Source organism: Podarcis melisellensis (assembly GCF_964234715.1).
Source record: "Podarcis melisellensis genome assembly, chromosome: 6".
In the NCBI taxonomy this organism is placed as follows: Eukaryota; Metazoa; Chordata; class Lepidosauria; order Squamata; family Lacertidae; genus Podarcis; species Podarcis melisellensis.
In genome coordinates this window covers 96,499,711-96,527,651 of record NC_138538.1, presented here as the reverse complement: position 1 = coordinate 96,527,651, position 27,941 = coordinate 96,499,711, and the positions used below count along the sequence as shown (strand labels likewise).

The window sequence follows — 27,941 nt, the reverse complement described above, 5'->3', positions numbered from 1 at the left end:
CCCTGCAAAGCTGCTCTTTGCATTGTGGAATTAGATTAGGTGTCTATGTGACACCTATTAGGTTTCCTCCTATTTTGTCAAAGAGTGCCTTTGAGCAGCAATTTTAATCAATAACACGACACAGATAAAGGGTTCAATTCCCTTCCTCTGGAGGTTGTGGTCCCTGTTTAGCATTTTTAATGGTTTTTTTAAAAAACAACAACAACATAGGTTTGACCTTTAGGCATACCTGACCAATGAATGGGTGGATAGAGTTACATCTAGGCAGTTTCACACCACAGGACAGCCCCTCCCCCCATACTCAATGGTGGTATTCAATGATGCCTTACTCAGAGGAGACATATTAAAATTAAAGAACCGAACTGAGTTATGTGCATTAATTTTAATGGGTCTACTCTCAGCAGGATTACCATTGAATACCACCCAATGTGTTGGTGGAAAGGATGCTGTCTGTCCAATATTAGAAACAAGGAACATGCCTGTCATTGTGATGTCCACCGACACAGACATACTCAAATTCTATGGGGTCCTCCTCATCGGATGCTGAGCAATCTTCTTTCAAGGGCAGGGTTTGCTCTCATCTCAACACTCTCCCTCCGTGTAGCCTAACTTAATACTCTGCCCCCAGAAATGGCCGTCATTCGTAGCTGCATAAAGACAATAGTTTTTAAGAATGGTGAGAGTAGGAGAAAGGCATTCCTTCCCAAGGTGTACACATACATATTTTTTTGTCCCACTTACACTTCTGGAAATAAGGTCGAGATGGCGGAGTGGGGTGAGTGTACCCACCAGAAGAGGGATCGTTTTCGAAGTGCCTTCTGCTCTCTGGTAGGAAATATAACACTATTCTCAGTTTCTGGACCATTTTATCTGACCAACCAAAACAGTGGGATGTACTCAGGGACACCAAAGGCAGCAATAGTCAAAATTTCTGATTAGTTTCTTTATTTGCCACCATCTGTCTGCGTACATATTCCCACCCTTTCAAGATAGTAGAATTGTAACAAAGAGACTAAACCCAAAGACCAGCGACTATATTTATGATAAGTAGTGTAAGCAGCATAAAAAATTTTTATTTGTGAGCCTGAAATCTTGCACTAAGCCAAGGATGAGAAACCCATGACCTTCCAGATGTGTTGGACTACAACTCCCATCAGTCCCAATCAGCATGGGCAATGTTAAGAATGAGTTGTAGCCTTACCTGTATCTGGAGTGCCACGGTCCTTCACTAAACTGAGCATGATCCTGTTTGAGAATCTAGCACAATCATAGCCACAAGAAGAGAAATGGGGAAGTCACAAAACGTTCCTATTTATAGAGGTGAGTGATTTATACAAATCTGAAACTTGGAGGCTCTGGAGAAAGTGAAGTCTTGAGTCCTGTGATCTTGCAAAGAGTCACCGTATACCAGACAAGTGTTCTGTGGTTAGTGCAGGTGCTAACATTCCAAAAGGCATTTTCCTAGCAGAACTGCGCAAAAGAAGAAAGGTCACAGAGAGCACTCAGGGACACTTTATTTCATACTGGATAAAAAGCTGAGTAAATAGTTTTAACTAGTCATCTTTAAATTTGCAGTCGTTCAGTCTATGTGCAATCCAAAACACAATCCAAAACACAAATTATAGCATTCTAGAAATATATATGTGAATATATGAATATGAAAAATCCAATGGGAACATCTTCCAGTGAAATGAAAACAAGTCTCAGGAGACTGTAAATCACCTTCATTCCAATGAGGAGAAGTTCTAAGTGGACTTTGCCCATAATTTTTATATATTGTATAAGCCTGCAGATAATAATGGAGAAATATAATGATATCACCAATAACATGTGCATTATTAAATGACAAAAGTAGGATAAAAATCTAACTTAACTGAAAATAAAGCTATCAAAACCCAAACATCTCTGTAGAAGGCTCCCCAAAAGTTAGTGATTTTGTTGGTTTGTTTTTAATTGCATCTTCCCTCCACCTGATTTGCATACCAGAAAGATTAAATAGAGGATGCTGCGCAACTTCACCTTATTAGAAATTCTGGGCTTCTGCCAAGGCTTCTGCGGTATGAAGTGGCTTATAACAATTTGGCTTCACAGGCACATTGTTAAAAATGTGCCTAAAAGGAGATTACTTTTTGCATTTGTTGTGGCAGTGTTGAAGAATAGCAATTCAAGGTAAGCCCCCTAAGCTGGGTAATAAATGCAAATACAGAGTGCCAGAATTCTTGCTTTGGTTTCTAAGGACTTCCTGTGCTGTACAGGGCAATGATGCTTTGCAAAATGGGTGTTCAGTATTTTAATTGGTCTAATCAAGTCAATGGATAACTGCTGATATGGCAAGGTATGAACATGCTCAAAAGCAGAGACCGATCATGTTAATCTCAGCTTTTAAAAAATATGTTTTTAAAAATACATTTTTTAAAATTAAAAAATATTTTTAAAAGCTAAAACTAAAGCATGGTTGGTATTGAATATGGGAAACCCAGGTGCTAGAAAGAGAATGGACCACCTGGTGACATTCTACATAACTGATCATTAGGCAAATGTTTTTCTTTACATTTAACACCTATAGATGTTTAGAGAAACAGAAGGCCTGCCATTTCACAAACAAAGGATCTTTGAGGGTCTTCCAGTGGTTTCACAAGCTTATAGGTTCAGGTCTGAGGCCTTGAATCTGAGGTCGCTTTCCAGACTACCTGAGCATTCAACCTGATTTGTTTGAATAAAGTTTGTAGGGAGGTTAGATGACACAATCTGTTTTCTGAACATTCATTTTGATTTGCTCGTGCGAAGGTTATACAATGTTTTGTCAAGCCATTGTTCTCTCATGCTTTCCAAGGCATTTTCTTGTCACATTCCTTATTGGGCTGTGGATTCTGGAAACCAGTCAACCAATGAACTCACCAGGCAGCCTTGGACCAGAAAATCTTTTTCAGCCTAATCTGCCCCAAAAATATTTGGGAGGATTTGGGAGGGTAATATGGACTCAAAGAGGGACAGGATGAATATGTCATAATAATTTTTTAAAATATTGGATCATTTAGAGGCATCTTGCAAGACACGTTTTGAAGATGTTGAGAAGCACTTGCCTTGAGCATCCATTGGGCTCTAATTGTTTCTCTATCACAGACTGACTAAATTCTTCCTTTGATGAAGCTACTGGGCTCAACCATCCCTGATCCAATTCTGAAATCACTGTTTTCTGCTTGGGACGGGAAAGTGACAGGGGTGTGGGTACTTGTGTTGTTGTTGTTTTGTTGTTGTTGTTGTTGTTGCTGTCATCGTTGTCATAGCCCCTGTTTCTCTCTTACTCATCTTTCTTCAACAATAGGCAGCAAAAAAAACTAGTTGAAACCTGCTTTAAAATATTAGTAAGAAATGCTTAGAATTTGGACAGTGTGACAGTACTGTCACACTGTCCAAATTCTAAGCATTTCTGCACAGAATCCGCCATACCACAACTGATTTGGGTATTCTCCAAGTCACCCAGAATGCACTGCAATCCTGATAAAATTGCTCCCTAACCAGAATGCTTATGGTTTGTTTCAGCCAAGCAAACCATGAGCAGTAGGCCAAGAGCAAACCTTGGCTGATGCACATGGTTTGTTGCAAGAGAAACATGACAACTTAGTCTCTTGCTTCTTTCCCAGCAAGGACAGAGAAGCAGAGAAGTACAGCAATATGTTTCCAGTAGTGTGTGCAAGCATGCTGCTTGTTCACAGACCATAATTTGTTTTTAATTATGGCTTAAATTGATGTGTGAACCAGGTCTATACTGAGAAATCGGGGGGGGGGGGAATAAAATCCTCATTCTCACGCTGTAATGGTTCTTTAGATGTTTGCCTGAGGCTAAACAATAAAAACAAATTGATTTGTTTTCTTTCTCCTGGGAAGCCTGACCCTTCAGCCATGTGCTATATTTTTATATTTTCAGCATGGAAACAATTTTTAGAAGTTATTTTTCTTACTCTTCTGAAAACAGGTTTGTCAAGCCTTTGTTTATTTCATGGTATGTCACATGCTGTCTTGTTAAGCTCTCTTTCCAGGACCCGAGAGAGCAGGCTGCTAGTTTAAACATGTTGACAAGCTCTTTATAATTTCAGAGGGAGAGAAACAGAACAGGTTCAGCCTAAGCTGTAACCATGCAGGCTGCCTCATCCATCATGGGCTGGGAAATCTGCCTCTAGGGGGAGAGGAATCTTGACAGCTTGTTCTGTTATCAGCATCTCAAGGAAATGTGTGTTCCCAAAAATGGTCCCTGGGGATTAGTCAGCCTTTCCCACATAGTTCCCCACAAACAAGTGCATATAACACCAGGGGATAACTGATGGATCACCACAAAGCATGGGCTAAAACCAAGGTTGATCAATCACTCATTGTCATATCATTTCCCAGAAAAATAAGATTTTTTAACCAAGTTAGATTAGTTATTGCCTGGAATTTCCCTTCATGATGACTTTTTTTCTTTAAAGACTGCATCGTATGTCTTTATAATTTAGAAGAAAATAATTTGTTTATTGAGAAATTTAAGAAAACTGGGAATGATGGTTCTAGTCCAGCACTTATTTGTAGTATATGTAAAACTATTTAACTGCATTGTAATGAAATAGCCTGGTGGTGCCAGATGAAGTTGAATGAGGCAGCAGGTGGAGACTGGCTGTGCCTGGAGCCTGATGCATATGGAGGGTGGAACAAAAGGCAAAAAAAAAGCGTGTTCTTATACCTGACTCCGAGATTTTAGCCTTTTCGCCTAGAAGACCTGGTGAATGGGGCTAAAACCCTGAAACTTTAAGTCAAGCCCTTAGAAAGGATAACTCTGTTTATTAAGGTTGCTTATACACACTTCATACATTGCAGTCATTAGTTTGCTTCCCCCTTCTGTATCCGTATAGAAGTAATAGGATTGGATTGGTGCCTAATCCCACAGGACGTTCTACCCTGTCTGTAAAGGGACATAACTAGTGACTTACTGCTACCAGGAAAAAGATGGAGTTAGGGCTGGCTAGAAATGAGCATCTGTTCATAGGATGTCAGCACATCTTGAAATTGGAGTGAGACCAAAGACTTTCTTCATGACAGGCAAGCTGTAATAAGATATTTTATTTGGCCAAGGCTGGTTTAAGTAGTGGAGTGGCTATGTACATTCAGTGGGAAATGGTTCTAACCTTACCTTGAAATAGAATATTAGTGACCCAATTAGGTCTGTCCTGTGGAGTCTGACCAACAAGAATGTAATGAACCAATTCTTTATACAGAAAAGCAATCTATCCTCCTGCTAGAGCTGTCTAAATTTTATATTTTCTTTTCATCTTGAACTTAAAAGAGTTTGGCAGCCTGCTTTTTATTGTGCCTTCTTTTTTCTTTTTCTTTTTAGCATTTAGGATTAATTCCCCCATCTTGATAATTGCCCAGATCACAGAGTTTTCAAAAATAAGGGGCAAATGAGTCATTTAGATATCATGAACTGGTCAATGGCAGAAGGGGTTTTATTTTTATTTTTTTAAAAATTGGTTTTCTGTGGGAAAAGGTGAATCTGGATTAACAGTAGGGTAGTTCTCGCATGCTGTATAGCTGAGTCATTCAGGGTATCTCTCTAGCTATGCATCCACAGGCTGGGATTGCAAGATGGTGCTTAGCACTGCTACCTTTTCTCTTCATTTGGGTTCAGATGCATTTCTATTTCCATGCAGTTCACAGAAAGCAAAAATCTAGATAGCTTATAATTAGAATACAAGTAACACTAATTTTGAGGTTAAATACCGCTTTGGCAAGCCTGCTCCCAAGAGAATGAAAAGACAAGACTTTGCTACAGGTATTTTCATCACAATTCAGAAAAGAATACTTCTGGAACATTACATATGCTCCTGCGCATGGGCTGTGCACTGGCACTGGGAATTATGTAGGTCCATTACAGTTATTATAACCTCACTAAAGCTAACATAAGAAATGGAAGTAAATAAGAGGCCTGGGTTGCTAAAAACAAGCCACACTGTTTAGGCTGGAATGGTGAGATTTATTTACCTCTTTGCCTCCATTTCCAAGAGTTTTAGTGTGTTTTAGTAGCTGCTACTTGGGGTGGGTATTTTGAAAATGATTTAATTGCACATCCCTTCCCTCAACTCCAGCAGAACATGCTGGAGCGACATCAGTTGCTGACCGAAAAACTATCACTTTCTCTTCAGCCTTCTTCACAGTAGAGCAGGCTTTGGTGTAACTTATGATCCACCAAGCTGCACGTAGCCCACAAGAAGCTTGACAAACCTCTTGGCTTTCCTGCCTAATTCCCACATCCCCATGTCAACATATAGACCGTTATTGCAAGCTGAGTTTTTATACCATCAGTTTCATATGGCAAATGCGTGTTTGAATGCTCCCTTAATTGGCAAAGAGCTGTAATTTTCTGTCATATTCCTTGTTTGCTTTACTGAGGCATGCTAAGTGCCTGCTCTCACCCGATAACAATATATCTGAATAACATTCCCTGGATGAAATTGCAGTAATAAAATGACCTAGTGGATAACAAACTTTTGACGTGGGAGTATGTGAATATGATCTCAGTGAAAGAATTAAGTAAAAAGGCACAAGAGAGCGAATGTTATTTTTGTGGGCTGATGTGCATCCTTTTCCTTTCTTATCTTCCTTATATAGCTGAGTCATGCTGTATCCTCATGGCTACTAGAAATGACAGGATGACCTATGCAGGTCCAAACCTATTTTCTATAGTAATAGTCCTCAACCTTTTCCGACCAGGGACCCACCCTTAGCCCAAGCAGGCAACTGGAGACCCACTTTTTATTGTCACACCATATATTTGAATGGTGGTATTGCTGCTGCTACCAACCAATAGGTCCAGCCTCAAGTCACCAGTGGGTCCCAATACACCTGTTCAAGACCCCACAACCTCCTTATCTTTGATTAGACACAGACATGCGATGGATAGGTGATGGGATAATAAATACAAGTAGCATAGGTTTCAACAGTTGACATCTGTTGTATTTTAGGTAGGTGTGCCCATCTAATTACTTTTACTTTTTTGTAACATTGATATTCATGGAGAAGAACAGAAATTTCAGAAATTGTAATATGAAATCATCTGGAACAACAGAGACCCCAAAACAGTGTGGGCAAGACTTTTAACAACACAGCCTTTGAACTCTAGAAGCTTGAAATATATATATCCTGTATATATAAAGCAAAACAACTACGCAGATGACTAGCAAACGCTGGCTACTGATAACTGGAGTAAGGAAGTAAGAACGCTGCTTGGGGTGGGAGTAGCAGTTCCCCGCACAGCTCTGCCACGTTGCTACTTTACTAATTCCTGATATATGTTGGAACGCACAAATCTGGGCAGAGAATCCTTCTCCATCAGCATAAAGATTCTCTTCTGGGCCAGGTCAAAAGTGCTCACAGATGGCTCCACCAGGTTCTTCATGGTCACAGATTTGGTGAAATGGTCAATGTTCACCTAGGTAAGAAGGAGGGGGGGAAGTGATTATCTGTGGAAATTGAACCAATCCTGTTCCTTCACAGTGTTATTTAAAGCAAGCGAGCTACTAAAAATATGTTTTGCACTTGGATTTATGGCAGAATTGCCAACATGCCTCTCCCATGCAAACTAGTCAGGTGGGTGGGATGCAAATTAAATATAAATAAATAAATGCAAAAATAAATAAATAAATGTTTGTAACAATGGCAAACATGAAACCAGGAATATCAGAAATTAATCTGGGCCATAATGCAGTCAGCATCTAGAACACAAATGCAAAAATAATTAAAAATTTATTTGCATTGTAGATTGTGAATTTTTGCTATAAATACCAGTTATGAAGCTACCTCATTCTGAGTCAGTCTTTTGGATTTTCAGGTAGAGCATTTTCTGAACCCTGCCACATGAGATCCTTTTAGCAGGATCTGCTAAAAGATCCTTTTTGCATGCAAAGCAGTTGGCTGACTATTGAGCTCTCGGCTCTTCCCTAGAATCAGTGCATGAGTCTTGGTTGTGGGCTGTATGTGGCAGATGTATATTGCATGATGACCAGGAAGCAATACTTTAACTGTCACTGCAACATCAAATCATTATGATATACAGTCAGGTGATAGTTTAGAGAATTGTCTCGTGGTTTGGGGGATAATATCGTAAGATCATTCCACCAGAGACAACTCTTAGCATACAGCAAACTTATGAACTCCTTTCAATGCAAATAACTGACCTCTTTGGGAGCCTCACTTTGGATAAATTCCTCATAGATCTTCTTGGCCTTTTCAGTCATTTTAGCAGGCAACTTGATTTTCTTATAGTCTTCACAAGCAATCCAGAACTCAATGTTCTCCTCGCTGAACTCGGATTGGAGGAAGGTCCTGAAGCTAGCAAGACCGTCTGCGCAGGGAAAAATTGGGGAAAGGTCATCATTTAAAATAATGGATTCACCATAATCCTTTCAAATAAGAGAGAACATTGGCTTCCGACATGGAAAATGCAGATTCCCCTAGTCAACATCTGTATCGCTTTTCTTCCATCGTACCTACAAATTGTATCAGAACGATGTATTTCTACCCCAACTTCTTATTCCAGTTCCATTTTCTCTCGTTTGAATCTATCACATAATAATAAGTAGTCTTTGGAGGAGGATAATGTAGCAGGATTCTAGCAAGCCATACTAAGGGACTATTAGACACAGAAGCTCCAGTTCACATGAAGGCAGGCTATATGGGAGAGGGAGGAATTTGTTGTGCTCCTTATGAATGGAGACAATGGCATTTAAATCACTATATCCTTAGAGTCTAATTGCTCTAACTAACTTGTGGCTGCAATTCAACTTCTGCACATGCCACATGCCTATGAATTGCTTGAAGCATACTGGGTTTTCCCCTCTGTCATATTGCCTTACTACCAACAGCTTTATTACCTGGATTCCTCCATGTCTCTAGTTTGTGGCACAGTACCATTCAGTTTTCATCCAAAGCCCTTGTGCAGTGTCATTATTGTTAAATACTTATGATTGCACTTCTACCTCGTCATTCCCAAGGAATGATTTAACCTGCTCACACTCACAACCTGCAAGGACTCTAACATTGCTAGAATAGGTCTCCCAGTAGTGGGAGACCCTGCAGCAAACTCACATGGATTTTGCAGGAGTTTCTCCAGAGAGTTGCGCCACAGCCAAGCCTCCTCTGGTGATGGTCTGAAAAGATGAGAGGGGGAGATATTTAGGCACACCCATTAAAGTCAGTGAAAACAGTCACTGGTAAAATATAGCAGAATTTGTCGGTGTTTGAAGGCATCACAGTGGAGAAGGATTGGGAATAATCACTTAGCATTTTGACTTTATTCTTGTTCAAAGCACTTCACACACATAATTTAACTACAGCCCTGGAAGGAAGATTGATGTTATCCTCCCTATACGACATATGAGCAGATTGATGTGCAGATGAGTAGTGACTCGCATAAGTTCAGCAACTGAGTTTATGCCAGAAGGGAGAGTCAAACTAGGGACCTATTTGTTTGCAGCTCAACTAGATGAGGCAATGGAGATCTAGGCTGACATCTCCGTTCTCTTGTTTGTTTGTTTGTTTATGTAAAAAACAGACCTAGGGAACGAGATTTGGAATTAGGTAAAACCTATGGGTGCGCAGACTCCATACTTCCTCAGGCTCCAGGTTTGAGTGATGCTGCAAACTTGAGGTACCAACTCCCATCCGTCTCAGCCAGCATGGCCAACAGGGACAATGGAGTCCTACAGATTCCCACCACTGGCTGCCATACGTCCTGACTTTCCTGGACATATCTGGAGTACTGCAGTCAGAAGCAGTGTCCAGGCAGAAATTGCTAAAAGGTCCAGGAAAATCCGGATGTATGGCATGTCGGCAGTGTTTTTGGCGATCTTCCTTAAAAATAGCTCAAAAACTTCTTTTTTTGTGAATTTGCCCAAAAAGCTCACCACCTTCAAAAACAAAGCTTAACTTTCCATCCAGATTTATTTTCACAGTTTGAAATATGGCAACCCTAAATTCAGCTGCTTTAAACTGGTCCTGTTATCTTTCTCTCCCAAGGTCATTCTGCCTATAACAGGGGTCTGCAACCTTTAAGACAAAAAGAGCCTCTTGGACCCGTTTCTGAAGAAAAAAAACCTGGGAGCTGCAAAACTCATCATTATAAAAATAACTTTTTTGTCACTTTTTTATTATTTCTTTGTTTGACCCCTCAGAATTACTCCTCCTCATAGAAATAAACATTAAATTAACAAGTTACCTTTTTTGTGTGTGTGTGTGTGTGTGTGTTCTTCACTCCCCTTCAAAACAGTGACCAGCGTACATGCCCCCTTTCAATGCAGTGACCAGCGTACATGCCCCTTACAATCTGGCGGGCAGGAAGGTGACGTCGGGACGGTGCGTGACTACCGCACGCACCGCCCCCATGCGACGTCACGGCCAGTACAGCGCCCGCCACAGTGGGGAGTGTCGGGGCGCACAATGCGCCTCCTCCCCTCGCTAGTATCCACCCCGGAGCCACGGCAAAGGTGTAAAAGAGCCACATGCGGCTCCGGAGCCGTGGGTTAAAGACCCCTGGCCTATAAGAACAAAAGAGCCTGTTTTCACTTTCTCTTTTTCCTTCTTGGTTCTCTCTACTTTGTTCCTTGGTGGTAATCTGTATACAGTATTATATTTAAGTGCTAAGTTTTTAGCCTTATTGTCATAGCTGTCAAATTTTCCCTTTTCTTGGGAGGAATCCTATTTGGAATAAGGGAATTTCCCTTAAAAAATGGGAAACGTTGACAGCTATGCTTATTGTAAGTGTAAGTTAAGGTTTTGCTGCAACTTGATTTGTGACTGTTATGCTCATTTGCCTTCAGTAAATAATACTGGATGGAGCTGGTTGTGTCTGAATCTTTTTTGGAACCCTGCATCGAGTTTAAACATTCTTACTCTGCTAACTATTGTTGTGACTTGCTCTGGATCGTTATGGAGCAAAACCATGACAATCACACCAAACATTTCCCCTCTCATGGCAGCCAGTGTGCTGGAGTGAGGCTTGAGGAAAGACACTTTATGATCCCACATTCTATGAGCGAGGGAGAAGGAATTCTACATGGGGTAGCAGTATTGGGCCATAGTCCTGTCTTGAGTATCACACACAGTTCCTCCCTGAGGCCTTGAAGGGCTCCTACATTGCTTCCAATGTTCCATTTTTAACATCCCCAGTTTATTTTCTGTGGAACTAGGCAGAAACAGTCTGGAGCAGAGTGGGGAATGATCCATCTCCATCCGTATCCCTTGAGTATTCATTCATTCATTCATTCTCAAAAGTTCTCTGAAGGCTGAACTCTTTCCTCTGCTCTGGCTGTGGCTTTGGGGTCTGCTTCTGTCCCTCCCAGAGATCCAGCATCAGTTCCCACGCCCTCCTAAGGGATGTAGTCAATGACCCCCTTTGTCTCAGGCAAGACATGCCAGAGGGTTCTCACAGCAATGAAATGGATAATAATGATCTGATTTTACTCTTCATGGATAATAATGATCTGATTTTACTCTTCAGGGCTTCAAATTAAGAGTTTATCGACACTTCTTATTGTCTCACTGCTTTCCCCTGGAGAAAACCACACTTTAGCGCTCAATTGGAGCAAATATTGTGTTTGTTCTGATTTAAAGCTAAAGCGCAGGTTTTCCCCAGCAAAGGGAAAACCGATCAAATCTGTGTTTTCTGGGCACCGGACAAGCGGAAGTGTGGACAAGCCCTCAGTGATTAGTTTAAGAGAAAAGCAGCATCAGCCATGTATGGGGTGGGGTGTGTGTGTGTGTGTGTGTGGATGCAAGCTGGCAACATCACTCAAGAGGGAGGGAGAAGAAGAGGAGCCACTGTGGCATAAACCTGCCTGGTTCAGAGAGGTGGTGCATATCTAGAGCATTTCAAGGCAAACAACCACCAGTGTGGTCCATGAATGGAGAGCTGGAGGCTGGACATGGATCTGGGAATCCCAGACCAAATAAATATGAGTTCTGGGTTGCCACTTCTGCCATGGATTAAATTTGTAGCCTGGGCAAATAAGCCAGTCAGTTACATTCTCTCTCCTCCCTGCTTCTTCCTGTCTCTCTCAGCTTCAGTTCCCCATATGTAAAATTAAAATGTTGGCAAGCACCTTATAGTCAGCATAGTAGTATATTTGTAAAGCACTCTTAATTGCATAAAGGTAAATACTGTTAGGACTCCCACCAGGGTGTACACAGATGTAATCAAGCTGCATTATCCCTGGTTTTGTCAGATACACAAATTTCCCTGTAGGATTGAGCTCATAAAGACACCTCCTCACATTCACTTTTCAGGGTTTTTTTAAAAATGAAGTGTGTATTTTTTCTATATAAAGGTAGCAAAGAAACACCAAGATGCATAAACTTGCAAGATGCTTGAAAAAAATGTTTATTAAAAAAGATAAACAGCATTGTCCGGTGTGTGGAGGAGGGCAGAGGAAATCATGGCTATTTGGAGTGAAAGTAGCCTAATTTCAGGAGTGGAAGAAGGTGGGAGGGAGAGGGAACACAACTCCTGTTTGTACAGATGTCTCTATGTACATCTTAAGGCAGCCCTGTTCAAGGAAGTTTTTAATGTGTGACATTTTAGTGTATTTTTGGTCTCTGTGGAAGCCGCCCAAAGTGGCTGGGGAAACCCAGCCAGATGGGCGGGGTACAAATAATAAATTATTATTATTATATTATTATTATCTATGCTTCTCCAGGGCAAGAGAGTTTGCAAATTTCACTCATGTCCATCCACAGAACTCGCCCAGACTTCAAGCATTGCACCCCATAACAATCTCTGTCAACATCCCACTGGGAAAATTGGGGAAAGAGGGAAGCATTTGCTGGGCCTGCGCAGACCACTGCAGCCCCCACTCACACTGAAGGACACATTCAGGAGTTAAGGCAGCATCCAAAGAAAATGGCAGGTAGCTTTTATGCAGAACACCCTTCACATTCAGCTTGAGAAGGCAGCTGGGCATTGCATGCCAACTGGTGGAGACAAGACCTGGATGAAGGACCCTGCATGTGGGTGACAAGGAGATTGTATGAAGTGAAGCACTCTATCCACCCAATCTCCAAGAAGATTCAGGTGAATGTGCCTTTTGATTTTTCCTTCAGAAAGCACATGCTTCCTCCAAGGCTTAAGACGGTGAAATCCTGGTCTTAAGTGTTTATTTGATTGCAGTGTAAAGGCATGAGGGCCTTTGGAAACAGCCCTGTAGGACTGCTGGCTTAGACTTACCAATTCAGACTGCAATCCCATATAATACTTGTCTGAGGGCAATCCCAGTAGAATTCAGTGGGTCTTACTTCTGAGTAATGTGGGTTCTTTGGCATGAACCCAGAACTAGAAATTATGACAGCAATTCTGAACCACAGAATTTAGGGTTAGGTGTTACATATTAATAAAACTTCAAAAAAACTTGCATAGGGAGAGTATGAGGAAAGACAGAGGTACACAACTATTTTCCCAGCAGAAAAGCAACTGTGGGTTTATGCCCCTGCTGCTTTTCCCTGGAAAACCCACTTTTTGATGATAAATCAGAATCTGCAGAAAACTTGATTAACATTTACTCTAATTCAGTGCGAAAGAGCTGGTTTTAAAGAGGAAAGCTCTGGGGCAAACAAAACAAACAAAAAACCCCGTGCTCAGACATGGAGCTCTAAAGAGTGGACCTCTGCCTGGAAAGAGCAAACGGTAAGTGTGGCTGAGCCCTAGTCTTGCAGTGCTTACATACAGTATTCACCATGTCTTTGCAAGCAAGGAGGCTGGGAAGAAAACCAGAACAACTGGGCAAGACTTCCTAGCACCCCTGCCAGGTTCCATGGGCACCAGCTGCCAATGTATGATAGCAGGACCATCCACTGATAAATCTCCCCCCCTCTCTCACACACACACCCCAAATTGCCAACCCCCCAAAATGCAGCTTCCACACACTAGCAGTGACTGCAGAGAAATGATGGGTGTTTTTTACCTAACTGGTTTTTCACAGTAAGAAGAAATCCAAATAAAATGTAAAAAAAAAAAGTATAAGTTGACATTTTGATGTTGTCTGAATGCCGCAAAGGGTCAGTCCTGATTCCACAATAGACCTCCATCTGGAAGCACCCTAAGGCTCCATTCTGATCTGGAGAGATAAGCTTCTGCTTCCCACGCGCTGCCTTCACAGTGAGAATCGGGCTCCCCGGTCAGCTACAGAAAAACAAGCTATGCAGCTGCCTGTCTGTGTCTGTGTATTTAAGCATGCCGCTACTTTGGCAGTAATTAATGGGGGGGGGGTCTGCATGATTCACAAAATCAGAAATTAAAAATAGCAAATAGTAAAAATAAGCAAACTTTTATTCCAGTAGGAATAATAGAAAACAGAATGCTTTCCTCCTTCCAGAAACTCAGAGGAGCCGCTGGCTGACAAGATGAGACTGCTGTTTCCATTATCAGGACAAGATGAAGCACATCGCCTAATTTGTTCTTAATGATTTTGAAAAGGAAAAGTGCACAATCTATCTAATTTCTGTCTCTAATGATTGTTCAAACTAGGCCAATAACAGCCATGCAGATCACAATGCAATCTTCAGATCAGTCTATCTGCAGAACCTTCGTTAGGAGTAATTGGAAACAGATTCAGGGCCAAAAAGCCAATATACAGTAGTTTCTCTTCTCCCACGGAGGCCACCCTTCTCCGTAACAAAAGCAGATGCTACTGGGGTTCATTTTGTTCCAATTCCTGGAACTGATTTATCTTCAGGACAGATGGGAGACTGTTTTCCTTCAGATAAAACTGACAGTGATTAATGCTGTGGATCTGCAGGCAGCAATGCCACCAGGGACCCAAGGCCAGCATAAATGGAGCCGTCCACCACCAGGATGCCTCCCAGCAGCTGATACCATTAACTATTGTTTGCACACTTCCTATAAAACTCTTATTCTTCTAAACCTGCTAATATACATCTGAAGTTTTATTAACTGACAAGCTGTGAAAGCCATGGGATCAACTTTCAAGCTGATTTTATTTCCCCTTTTGTAAAATGAAGTTTAATTCCCTCATATATCACAGGGGCATTTAATTTCCTGTTTAAACACTTATTTCTAAGCCCTGTTAATGCCTGCATTAATGTGCAATGTCATCACAATTCTGGTGACAGACAGCTCTACCTCTCTTTTCCACATATAAATCCCAGGAAGGCTGTGGAACTCCTGGACAGGTGTCTAGAGCAGTGTTTCCCAACCTTTTTTGGGCAAAGGCACACTTGTTTCATGAAAAAAATCTTGAGGCACACCACCATGCCAGATGGGGAAAGGTCACTTTTTACTTATGTAAAAAAAAATAAAAAAATAGTAACAGCATAGAAGGTAGAGAAGGTAGGACTCGAACCAGTGGATTCACGTTACAATAAAGATTTTGACTAAACATGGGAAAGAACTTTCTGCTATTAAGGGCTGTTCAACAGGGGAATGGTCTCCCTCGGGAGGTTTTTCCCTTCTTGGAGGTTTTTAAGCAGAGGTGGGATGTCTGTCTGCCATGGATGCTATGGCTGAGATACCTGCACTGCAGGGGTTGTACAGTACTGGATAGCCCTGGGGATCCCTTCCAACTCTACGATTCTATTAGGATCCCTTTTATAAAAGAGAGAACTTTAATGGCACGGCCATTATTTATTTCGGCTTCTCCCAACGGGGCCACGAAGGATCAGAAAAGCTGAAGAAGAGACCCTTCCTCAGAGGAGGCGGGAGACCACCGGACCCGCCGAGGAGGGGAATCCGGCCGCCTTTCCCTCCAGAGCTTCGCCTTTTGCCCCGGCCAAGTTGCGCCAAGGGCGCCTTGCGGGCTCTGCGTGGCTTCAGGCGGAGCCTAGGAGCCACTTCCCAGCCTGGAGGGCAGGCTGTGCGCGGACCCCGCCACTCTCGGGGCGCGACCCAGACCCGGCTGCCTTCCACGGCCAGCAGAGGTAGGCCGCCGGCTTCTAACCCGGCGGAACTGGGGCGTCCCGGGCGCAGCGCCGCGCTCCCCACTCCTCCCGCCCCGCCCCCTTCTCCCGGGTGCCCCCTCCCTCCTTTGTTCTCCGGAGCCCTGCCTCCCCCTCTGCCCCAGCTCGCCTATTGGCTCATGCAGCCGCCACTCAGGTGGGGGCCCGCTTTGGCCCCGCTCCCCGGCCGCCGAGAGAGAGTGGGAGCGTGCGGGGCGGGGCTGGGCGGCCGGGCGTCTCCTTCCCTGCACTGCTTCGGCCGCGTCTGCAGCTGCCGCGGGACCAGGCGGGAGGCCAGTCATGCCCAGACACTGCCAGCCGCTCGGAAGGAGCCGTCGCTCCGCCGGGCAGCGCCTGCCTGCACGCCCCTCGCTCCCTGCGCCGGGGATGGCGGGGGTGCCGGGCGCAAGGCAGCGCCGGGGCTGCTGGGCAAGCGGCAGATGCTGATGCAGTTTGGGGAATTCCTGTCACAGGGAGCAAGGCAGAAGCGGATGACGGGGCACGTTCCCCGGGGGAGCGGGGCCGGAGGATTAGCCCGACTCGCCCGCCTCCCTCCCACGGCACACTAGGCAACGTCCGGCGGCACACTAGTGTGCCGCGGAACACCGGTTGGGAAACACTGGTCTAGAGGATGTTTTGGGACTAAGATGAAGAAAGAGGTACTAAGTCTTCAGTTGATCCTGGATGGAGTTGTGTTCTGAAAGACCACGTTTACAGCTTGGGGCAGGGGGAATTGTCTGTGGAAGCACAGAGCCAGGAATGCTTTCACCAGCCCATGCCACTACGCCAGTTGTTTCCTACACGGGGAAAGCTGATCTAGTCTTGGTTATGCAAGCAGTTGTTGCATTCAGACTAGACTACGGCAATGCACTCAGAATGTGGAGCTTCTGTTGAAAATGACTTGGAAACTTCAACTTGTACAGTACAGAAAGAGTCTGCTCATTGTGACTAGGTGGTCAGAACACGTTACACTGACTCTGTACCAGTTGCACTGATTCTGGCCCCAGTTCCCAAGCTGACCATACATAATTTGAGACCACATTGCATGAGACCACCTGTGCCTGTACAAACCTGCCTGTGCCTTCAGTTTGGCAAGGGAGGCCCAGATTGTTGGTCTGCCTAAGATTGGTTGAAGGACAGGGACTTTTCAGTGGTGGCTGGACTCTGGAATTCCCTCTCAAGGGGTATATAGCTGGCTTGACCCCTTCAGTCTTGTTGTTGCAAAATGCTTTGAAGATCTATTTGCTCCAAGTGACTTTTTAAGTCATGGATGCCCTGCTAACTGGCTGCTGTGGTTTGTGCTATTTGATGTTGACTCGTTTTATTTTAAAATGTTGCTTACCTTTGGATTTTGTCATTTTCAAAGTTCAAAGAGGCTGACAAGGGTATTAAAATGAATAATAAGCTTCAAATGTTTTGCAAAAGTTCACCCAACCACACTTTCAAAAGTAACATTGCTAGAAAATGGCCTTCAGCGAAACGGAAAAACGGAAACAGCAGAAAACAGGGTCACAGAGTGGACCAATTATTGTACCCTTACTTCTGGACCTTTGCTGGCTTTTCCGGCTTCTCTGGGTAAGGGATAATCAAGTCAATAGCCGAGTCAGGCTTCTGGAGCAGTGTGCCCAACTTCGTCTTGATCTCCTTGGCTCTGGAGGGAGAGATATATGAAATATATATATATATGTAAGTGTAGCTGACATTGTATTCAATAAATGCTAGTCTGAGGCAGTTGAATACATTTGTCGTAACTTATAAGAGGTAGTACTTCAAGTTCCTTCTACATTTGTTCGATTCAGTTGCAAAGAGCAGATTTTCCCAGGGAAAGTGACAGGGCAAATGGAAAACCACTCTGACCTATGCTTAGAAAGCACAGGACAAGCGAGAAATCTCTTGGATCCGTGCTGTCTGGGCATGGGGCAAGGGGAAGTGTGGACGAGCCCTCAGTTGAAGTGACTTTAAACCATTCCTCCTCACCTTATCCTGATTGCATAAGCCATCTCCCCTTTTATCCTGGGTATCATCCAGTCTACTGGCCACATTCACACCATGCCTTTAAAAGACTCTTATTCCATTTTAATAGTTGTATCTTCCCCCAAATAAAAGTTTTGGAAGAAGAAGAGTTTGGATTTGATATCCCGCTTTATCACTACCCTAACATTCTCCTTTCCCTTCCTCCCCCACAACAAACACTCTGTGAGGTGAGTGGGGCTGAGAGACTGCAGAGAAGTGGGACTGGCCCAAGGTCACCCAGCAGCTGCAGGTGGAGGAGACGCCAACCCGGTTCCCCAGATTACGAGTCTACTGCTCTTAACCACTACACCACACTGGCTCTCAAAGAGTCCTGGGAAGTGTAGTTTTGTAAGGGTGCTGGAAATTGTAGCATGGTGAGAGGGGTCTCCTAACTACTCTCAGCATCCATACATTTCCCTCCTACCACTGCCTAGATGTAGAAGAAGGTTTCTGCACATGCTGTAGAGGGAAGTGAGATGGGGTTCGTCCACTTGGGAAGGCAGGAGAAGGAATACTCTGATCCTAAACCTCCACTGCCTTGTGGAATATCTACATGAGAAAAAAAGGCTAAGGAGTAAACCCTACACAAATTCATAGTGGAGTCCCTAAGGCAGGTGGATGACACCTTGTACGCCTCCTTCCAGCAACTCCTCCAGCTAAGCTGGTGCCAAATATATTGCTCTCCTTTCCTTTCAGCCACATCAGCAAGGCTGAGAGGGGGGGTCTTGTTGTCTGGGCAGCCCAGGACCCCCCCACACACACTGCTCACGCTTGTGCCACTTGGGTGCTGCTAATGCAGCGGTTTGACCTCACTCCTGATGGTGCCCTCCGTTGTCTCTCGAGATGGACAGGTGCCAACAATTACTACTTGTGGTGGTGGGAAGTTATTTCCCACAATGTATTTTTTGCAACCATTAAAGCTGAATGTTGGGAGATTCAGGACAACAAAAGAAAGAAATTTCTTCTCACAGCACATACTGTAAGTAAACCATGCCACTCGCTTCAGCAAGATGTCATGTCACCCATGTCAACAGCTTTAAAAGGGGATTAGATAGATTCCTGGAGGAGCAGCAGCAGCAACAACAACAACAACAACAACAACAACAACAAAGGCTTTTGATAGTTATAGCTACTAATCATGGTAGCTTTATACTATTTCCAGGCTATCTCTGAATGCCAGTTCCTGGGGAGCCTGAGCGCCCCATGTCATGCTTGCAGGCTTCCCAAAGGCATCTGGTTGGTCACTGTAGGATATAAGATACTATATTAACATTTATGCCCCGCCCATCTGGCTAGCCACTCTGGGTGGCTTCCAACAAAATATTAAAATACAGTGGTCTGTTAAACATTAAAAGCTTCCCTAAACAGGGCTGCCTTCAGTGAGATGGGCTTTTGGTACCACTGAGCTGGGCTCTTCTTTTATTCCTACAGGGAGCGCAGGATGCCCATGGAGGCTACCCTATGCAGCAGATGGAGAGAGGCTATGACTGAGCCAAACTTCCCCAGTGAGCTCCATAGAAAGCAGGAATGAAACCTGTATCTCCCTGGTTTGTGAAAAGCACACTAGACACGGCACCACAATGATTCTGCGATCTATAGAACTCAGGCAATGGATGAGGGTGGGCAAGGGAACCACTGGGAGAATGAGGAAGGGGGTATAAGCTGCTATATCCTGTATTGGTAGCTCAGGTAATTTGAAAGCCTCAGTTACAGATAGGTAGCCGTGTTGGTCTGCCATAGTCAAAACAAAAAAAATTCCTTCCAGTAGCACCTTAAAGACCAACTAAGTCAGTTCTTGGTATGAGCTTTCGTGTGCATGCACACTTCTTCAGAAGCTCATACCAAGAACTGACTTAGTTGGTCTTTAAGGTGCTACTGGAAGGATTTTTTTTTTGTTTTGAAAGCCTCATTAATTTAAAAGTATATCAAATGACACAGGGGCTGCCTGGCCTGCTTTGCCACCTGAGGCAAAATATGAAAGTGCCATCATGTGTGCCCGGCCCCCACCTCCACGCCAAAGCCTTGTTTCACATGGCTGTGGCTTTGGGTGAGACCTCGTAAGCAGTCCAGGAGATTTAGCAGGGCTCTTGCGATATCTCACTGGAAGCCACCACACCACTTCTCCTCACTTCTCCTGTGGCGACAGCTGTGTTGTGCACAATCCACAGAGCCCAAAGTGGACTGCTTCCTATTGCCTTATTAAAAGGCCGTCCCTGCACAGTGTTCTTTCCTTTTCCTTTCTTTCCATTTCTCTCTTTCTTTTCCTTTCTCCATAGGCAGGAAATTTCAAGAGTTCTGAAGACTGACCGTTATGTTCTTGGCTTTTTGGACCCTGGAGTCAAAATCTTACTCATCCATCTCTTTGGAGGACGTCAACAGATGCTAAGGCTATTTCCATAATCAGTGGTTCCAAGAAATGTATTCACTTGACCTGGGAAAAGCCTTTTTCACAGGCCAAAGGGTGGCTAAGTCCCCATGCTCTCTTTTGACCGAGGTGTCTCTTGAGTAAGGATACTCTCATTAGAAATGCAGACTGAGAGTGGATGCAAACGGAACACCCCACCCCACCCCCAATATGAGAAAGAATACTCTGTATTCTGGGAGTCCCTGAGCCTAGAAATAAACACAAGCACACTAGTTGCTTTAGAAACTTCAAATAAAACATACTTTTTGGTATGCAAGGTTTAAGCATGCAAGAATAGCAGCTTTTTTTGCTTTTTGGGGGGGGGGTGTATATTTTATGGTTGTGCCAGACTAAGGGAGGTTCTCGCAGGCTCATCCTCTCAAAACAAAGGGAAAACTGCTTTGAATCTTCCAATGGGTAACTAAAGCCTGTTTAAGTTCTGGACAAATTTCACCAGAAGTGGTTTTCCCTTTCACCAAAGTTTCCTCAGGTTATCAAATGAATCTCCTATACCAAAGCAAAGGCCTCTTGGATAAGCAGAACTCCTCTGCAATTAATGCAGATTAAAAACCATAAGCAGGAGCAGCTCTGAAAACGTCTTTGGAAAGACAGAACTTAGGGATGTTGCCTTCCTGTGCTTCTGACATCTACTGATACCACACACAACTGGGTGTCCAATGAAGCATCGACTCAGACGGGTACATTTCCTGCTGGCCCATCCCCAGAAAGTTAGCCAAGGAGACTGCACCCAGTTTGGGCCCTGTTCTATCTGCACAGCAGTTGCTCAGTCAGTTTTATAAATAACTATTTTATAAATAAGTATTGTCCTATCTCTATGCACCTGCTGAATTTCTGCTTAGATCAGAACTCACTGGCAATCCGCATCTCAGGTGACAACAGGACCACAGCCCAAAAGTCATGTGGGAGCAAGCCAGACAGGATGGGAGCGAGAGGCAAGGAGCATTATTAGTTCAAACAAGCAAGCAGATTCTAGACACTGTAACCCCTGTACAGAAGGACAGTGAGCGGGTGCTCAGTCCAGCAATGTCTTCTCATGAGGGCGGCGGGGGGGACGGGACTCCAGCCTGTGGGCCAAACTTGGCCCGCCAGGGGTTCATATTTGGCCCACGAAGTCTTTTACCCAAAGCATGCCCTCCTGCCCCAACCCTACACCAGGTGTGGGGCAGGTAGAGATGTGGCTGCCAGAAGGTCAAATTCCCACGAGAAGGCCAAACTAAACATGAGGTTAATCACAAGAATGTAGTAAACATACACACCAAGTTTAAGTGACTGCTGTGAGGTGGTAGAAGCAGGATTAGGATTCTGGTGGATGTGGAGGAGGGTTCAATATTTATCTGTTATCTGAGTAGTTTATGATCCTTCTTTCCCAGCTGCATTTAACTTAAAAACAAGCATCTGTCAGTGTCTTGTCATTATTTGGCACTGTGGCGCTGCAATTAATTCTGTGTGTGCTAGACACTTCTAAATTCCTGGAACCAGTAAGTGTTAGAATTGAATCAAAGGCTTCTAATTCCAGGAAATTGCTAGACCACTATAAGCCCTGGATTCAGCAAAGTGTTAAAATCTAATCAAACCCTTGGGTGTTAAACTGAGTGATACTGCATTAATCCCTCAATTTAGCAAGTGTTAAAAGTGTTAATTAAGCCAGGCTAGCCTGCAGGTTGACAAGCCATTAAGACAAAGCACAAAGAGACTTTGCGTGGGACAGCAAATAGGTGGGGCCCCTCCCTCAACAGATAAAGCCAGGGTTTGGAGAGTGGGGAGCTATGTGAGCTAGAGAGAGGAGTTTTGTGATCAAGAAACAAAGCAGCGAATAGGAGAGGCAGAGCAATGTTTGAGAGCAGTGGTGGAGGTCTGTCTGAATCCAAGGCTGCAGCTATGGGAGAAGCAAGACCCTCTTGGGGTGCTGATGCTGTGAACCCCTCCATCGTAGGTTCAGGTTGTATATATGTGTAAATCAACCATATGTGATAAAGACACCACTGTCTCCATTGTGCCCATTCCCAAAAGTAAACATGAACCCTGTGTCAGTGTGCCTGGGGTGGCATGTCACAACGCATTTACCCCAGGGGAGGAACTCGGACCTTATTTTGGTACACAGCCTGTGGAACAAGTAACAATGGCCGAAGCTGGCAACCCGTGAGAGTCTGAGTCTTGCATGCCCCTTTCTCACACCATCCAGCCCAGTCACAGAAATAAGATTAACAGTTTATTGTAAATCAGCAATGCTAAGTTGGTGCTGCTGCACACATGATGAAATAACTATTAAGTGTCCAGAACAAAAACCAAACGGTAAAAGAAGATAAGAAAATGTGGTTGTGAAAACAAACCACATCTAGTTGTATTACCAAGGGTCCAGTTTTTCCAAAAGCAACTATGGAAAAAATCCATTAAAACATAAAAAGAAATCAATTAATCCCATGCCATGCCATGATCAGGAAGAGATCCAAAAGGAGGTGTGTTTGTTTGGCTCTGCAAAATAAAATGGCATTCACAATAAAGGGAATTGTTGGCTTATTCACCATTTTGAGGTTGTATTTGCACCAGCTGGTTTCCTGGGACATATTCTAGGAAGCGCTGGTGCCTTTCCCTTTCCACTCGTGTTGAAATTGCCTATGGCCAGGGCTTTTTTCAGCCAGAACTCACCGGAACTCAGTTCCGACTCCTCTCAGGTAGGCACCTTTGCCATTCTAAGAGAACGAGGGAGGTGTTCATGGTGAGTTCTGGCACCTCTTTTTCTAGAAAAATAGCACAGGCCACAACTACTAACACTTGTAGGCTTTGTGAAACTATCTTTCTCCTGACAGGGATTTGAGTGACCAGTACTGTACAGTGGTAACTCAGGTTACAGACGCTTAAGGTTACAGACTCCGCTAACCCAGAAATTAGGCCCCATTAGCTAAAGTGGTGCTTCAGGTTAAGAACAGTTTCAGGTTAAGAAACTGGACCTCCAGAATGAATTAAGTTCTTAACCCGAGTTGCCACTTTAGTGTAAAACTGTAGAAAGGAGACATATATGTACAAGCAGCAGATCCCAAAGTCATTTAGACCGTCCCCACAAAAAATAAAATAAAAAATCAAGAGGATTTTTTTCCTTTTTAAGTTGGGACCTCTGTGGTTTTTCATTGGTTAAGTCTTCATGTTCTCATATTATCTTTGGCTTGCTATTCTGTTTCATCAGATGAAAACAAGGCTTTTTCTTTGATGGATAGTTCTTGTCTTGTGTCTTTCCACACGGATTTGGGCCCCTGCCCTTGTTGTTTTATTCTTTGATCACGATGCCTCTGTTGTCACGGCCTGTGGCTAATAAAACTCATGGACAGCACCCATTTCTTTTCTTTCATCACATCACCAGGCACACCGAAGCATTGCGCCCAGAGATGCTGTCAAGCAAAGCTGGAATTGAAGGATGGCGGACACAGCAAAGCAGCAGGTGTTGACGCAGAGCAGGTGTGGGACGGGCACAGGAGAGAAGCCAGGATTCGGCTCAAGCAACAGGAACATTTGGCCATAAGGGCAGCTCACTGACATGGCAAACTGGGTTTTGGGCTATGTGACTTCACACTGCCGGTTAGGGTTTCCACATTTTAGTACTGCATTCTCCCGGAGCCCAAGCCAGAATCTTTTTCCTCTGGCAGCTGATCAACAAGCAGGAGTCATCGCCTGTTCCTCTGCTTTTATTTTCTTTTTCAAAGGAAGAATAAGCTACATGTGCCTGAGCACATTATGTTTATCACAATTCATCAGAGAAATGCTGGAGAGTTTGCTGCTAACCAATGGAAGCAATTGTTCCCCTCATGCAACCTGTCCCGTCCCCAGTCCGCTGCTGCCCCAATCTTCCAGCTTATCTCACTCACACATTTACACTCTTTTCTTTCTGAAGTCCTTGTCTCTGCCAGCCCTTTAGCAATATCAAAACAGTAGTGAAACACAGCAAATAACATGCCTTATGAAGCCTTAAGCGACTCAGGACCGCAATACTGTTTCTTCCCATATGAACTGAGACCATCCCCTAGGCCCTTCTTTGTGTGCCTCCTCCATGAGAGGTCCGGCAACATGAGAATGGGCCTTTTTTGTGGTGTCTCCCCACTTACGCTCTCCCAGAGAGGCTCGCCTGGCACCTTCATTCTACATCTTTAGGTGCCAGGCAAAAACGTTCCTCTTCAACCAGGCCTTTGACCTTTAACTATCTATGGCCTTTCAGAAGTGGGTGGGATGTTTCTTATGTACTGGGGTTTTTCCTGCCCCGCTTAGTTTTAATGCATTTAAATGGGTTTTGCTTGCTTGTTTTTGTTTTGAGTTGTCTTGGGCAAGATAAAGTGACAAACAAATGTAATAAATATTACTACGACGAGAAGTCAGTCCCGTTAAGCAAAGATTGATGCTAATGTTCATTAAAAACATGCTGTTTGCTGATCCAGTTCATTTCATTTCTTCCTATTGAGCAAGGCTCAGGGATGACTGATTAAAAGCTTTTTATTGCTGATTGAAGACCGTTTCTAAATTGCCATATTGTCACTTCTAGCGCCTGTGAATTGTAGAAGCAGCTGGGGGGTGGAGGACTTTTCATTGCTGATTTCCTCCTCTTTAATCTTTTCATTTTCACACAGTGAAATAACACTAATGCTATATAAAAAATAAAAAATTAAAAATCAACGGAAGATAAATAATTCTACACTACCAAGGAAAATAAATGATCACTCTGTGGCAGTTACTGAAAAGTTGTTCAAACAGTAAAAAAAAAAAAGACAAATATAATCAGTAGCCCACCCCACCCCACCCCGTCATGTTCTACAGAAAACAGGCTGAACTAGCTAACAGGATGCTTTTAATTAAAGACACAGGAGCCCTGGAAACTCTCAATGCCCCTTTGCCTGGCCACACTTGAGAAGTTAGTGCCGTGATTGTTTTCAGACAACCTCCATCCCCTGCTCAACAATCACATATGAAACAGAGGTAGAAAGATAACAGAGAAAATGCTGAAATGCAAGATTGTAATGTAATCTGAATTCTCTATAAAAAGGGAAAGAATGGCAAACTGGAGAAGCGTGTGTGCATGGAGATGCAGCTTCTGCCTCCTCCTTTCACTCCCCCCCCCATGTTGTCGTCCGTGTTTTTTCCGCCATCTTTGTTTCTCACCACTTTCTCTCCTTTGTTCCTCTCGCTGGGCGTCCCCTCCTGCCTGATGCACCCCAGGCCCAGTGCAATATGAGAAAGGGCCAGCACTGCCATGAAGAATTTGTCATAGGGGAGGTGTGTAAATAAGTGCTGTTGAAAAGTCAAAAGCTGTGTTTTGCTAGGAATGATTGCTAAGGTGTCCAAAGTCTCAAGAAAAAGCTACAGAATTAGTTTACTGTCTTCCGTATTATGTAGAGCAGCTTTCCCATGTAGTACCTTCCTTTTTAAAAACCCATTGACACCCAACAAATCCTGAAAGGTGTGCACTTTTACTAAGAAATCCAAGCTAGCACCAGCAGTACATGACAAACCCAAGAAGGGGCTGCACACGGCATGCTTGGTGATTGCCCTCCTCCTACAATCCAAATATAGCTTGACCCCACTCCTGAGTAATAAAACACGGACATCCTGGGTTTAAAGAATGACCAGTAGCCCATTGCCTTGCTTGTGGTGACAAGCTAGAAACAAGAGAGTCACTACTAAACAAGAAGACCTGCAACAAAATGTTGCAGTGTGGTGTGCACTCTCTGCTCAGCCCTCCAGGCAGTCAGAATGTCAGCTTTCCATCCTTTTTTCAAAATACTCCATTCCACGTGCTCTCAGAAAGAGGAGAGAGATATTTCTCTTTCCACTCCCACCAACAGACACCTAGCGGGGATGTTTAGGGTTTGGTTTTGTTGTTTTGCTTCATTAGGTGTCCCGCTTCTGCAAAAAAACACCCCCCAGCCCTCTGATACTTCTCCCTTGGGTAGGGATGGTGCCATTTTGGCTACTTAAGGATATACTTGTGCTGCAATTCTGCCATGTCTACTCAGAAGTAAGTCCCATTAACTTGATGGGGCTCACTCCCAGGTAAGTGAGGTTGACTGCAGCTTTAGCTATGAACATATAGAATCCTTAGCACTTAGAATACTGAAAGAACTTCATTCATGATTGCAATAATCTTTATGATGACCTGTGCAAGCAGTTATCAGGATGACTGCAGGTACAATTCCTGTGCAGAAATTATCCGTTTAGCCGGGCTTGATGGTTTGGGTTCACCCAGAGGGGTAAACTCTTGGAAAAGGAAACCTTGTAAGAAAGCAGCAAATCTGGAAACCTTCAGGCCTCCAAAGTGTTTCATCAAGAGACAAAGACGCTTCTTTGTTTTTGTTTTAAGTTAGGATCTCTACGGTTATTATCAGCTGCTTATAAAATAAATGTTTATACCGTTATCTCATCTGTTATTTGGTTTAATGGAAATCCTAATGTATTCATTTCAGTATTGTTATCCTGATATTTCAGATGGCCAACTGAGGCTTAAAGGAGCACAGTATATTTCCAAAGGCCACTATCATTCAGCTCATGCCTTAGGGCTAAATTAAAAGCAGGCCATGTGCAGAATGGGACATATATCAAATCCATATAAAGTAGAACTTGTGTGTGTGTGAATGAGAATTAAAATGCATTAAAGATGAACAGAGTAAGAGCTAAGCCTTCTCCCCACCTACAGTCCCTCTCAAGAAAACTCCTATTAAGACATTTTTTCCCTCCCAGTATGGGTTTAAAAATGGAAATAAATCCTACTGGGATAAAAACAAGTTTTTAAAAGGTAGTTTGGGTGGGGAAGCATAGACGGTGGAGAACTCAGCTCACTCTCCTCATTCTTGCTTTGCCTTAACAGAACCTTCTATGGCATTCTTCAAAATAAGAAATTCTTCTGAAAAAGCGTGCATGCACACGAAAGCTCATACCAAGAACTAACTTAGTTGGTCTTTAAGGTGCTACTGGAAGGAATTTTTTTTGTTTTGACTATGGCAGACCAACACGGCTACCTATCTGTAATTCAAAATAAGAGTTCACCTCTATAAATCCAAAATTTAATTAGCTTTCTGGTTCCATACATGCATAATAGAAAACAAATTAACTCAGTTAATTATACTTTTCTGTTCTGTTAAGCCACTTTATTTCTTTACTGTGTTGGTGAAACTCATTTTATACCATCCTGACCCCACCGTCACAGTCCGCCTGGCACTTCTCCTGCACAATCTGCACCAAAATGAATGAGAGCAGGAGACCATCCTAACATGCTAGGGATATATTTTCTGTCTTCAATGTACGCTAACTCTCATTCTGAGAAAAGGCTGCTGTGTTCCTTTTCAGCCCATCAACCCATTAATTTTCCTGTTTAAAGAGACAAACTGGTTCTCTCACCTCTCCAGACATGTGTGGGGCAAGGCAGCTAGTCCTTTGCACATCTTGCCGTGTGGTTAGTGTGTCCTTGATGCCAGACAGATTGTGTGAGGGGAGGCTGAGACTCCGTCTGGAACGCGGCAGCCGGCTTCCTTTCAGAAATATATAGCGGCTGCCTTGA

General features: G+C 43.6%; 1 protein-coding gene and 1 long non-coding RNA gene across 2 annotated transcripts; one reads left to right on the top strand and one right to left on the bottom strand.

Annotated features, from left to right (window-relative positions):
• Positions 1-377: 377 nt before the first annotated feature.
• On the top strand, positions 378-5,717 carry LOC309372022. The gene is made up of 2 exons (XR_014169369.1): positions 378-3,398; positions 3,439-5,717. It is a non-coding gene; the product is annotated as an uncharacterized lncRNA (long non-coding RNA).
• LOC309372002 (regulator of G-protein signaling 5-like) lies at positions 1,498-27,941 on the bottom strand. The gene is made up of 5 exons (XM_081915199.1): positions 27,782-27,941; positions 17,513-17,623; positions 9,118-9,179; positions 8,208-8,374; positions 1,498-7,462 (listed from the first exon to the last, which is right to left on the bottom strand). The coding sequence occupies exons 1-5, from the start codon at positions 27,823-27,825 to the stop codon at positions 7,301-7,303; spliced, it is 546 nt and encodes a 181-aa protein (XP_081771325.1). The 5' UTR covers positions 27,826-27,941; the 3' UTR covers positions 1,498-7,300.

Bases quoted from the DNA above. Each gene is read 5' to 3' on its own strand.
- LOC309372002 (XM_081915199.1), bottom strand. From the start codon at position 27,825: ATGTGCAAAGGACTAGCTGCCTTGCCCCACACATGTCTGGAGAG. The intron at 8,375-9,117 runs GTGAGTTTGCTG...TTCCCTGCGCAG, and splicing joins GAAACTCCTGCAAAATCCAT to ACGGTCTTGCTAGCTTCAGG. The intron at 7,463-8,207 runs GTCAGTTATTTG...CTTCTTACCTAG, and splicing joins AAAGTGAGGCTCCCAAAGAG to GTGAACATTGACCATTTCAC.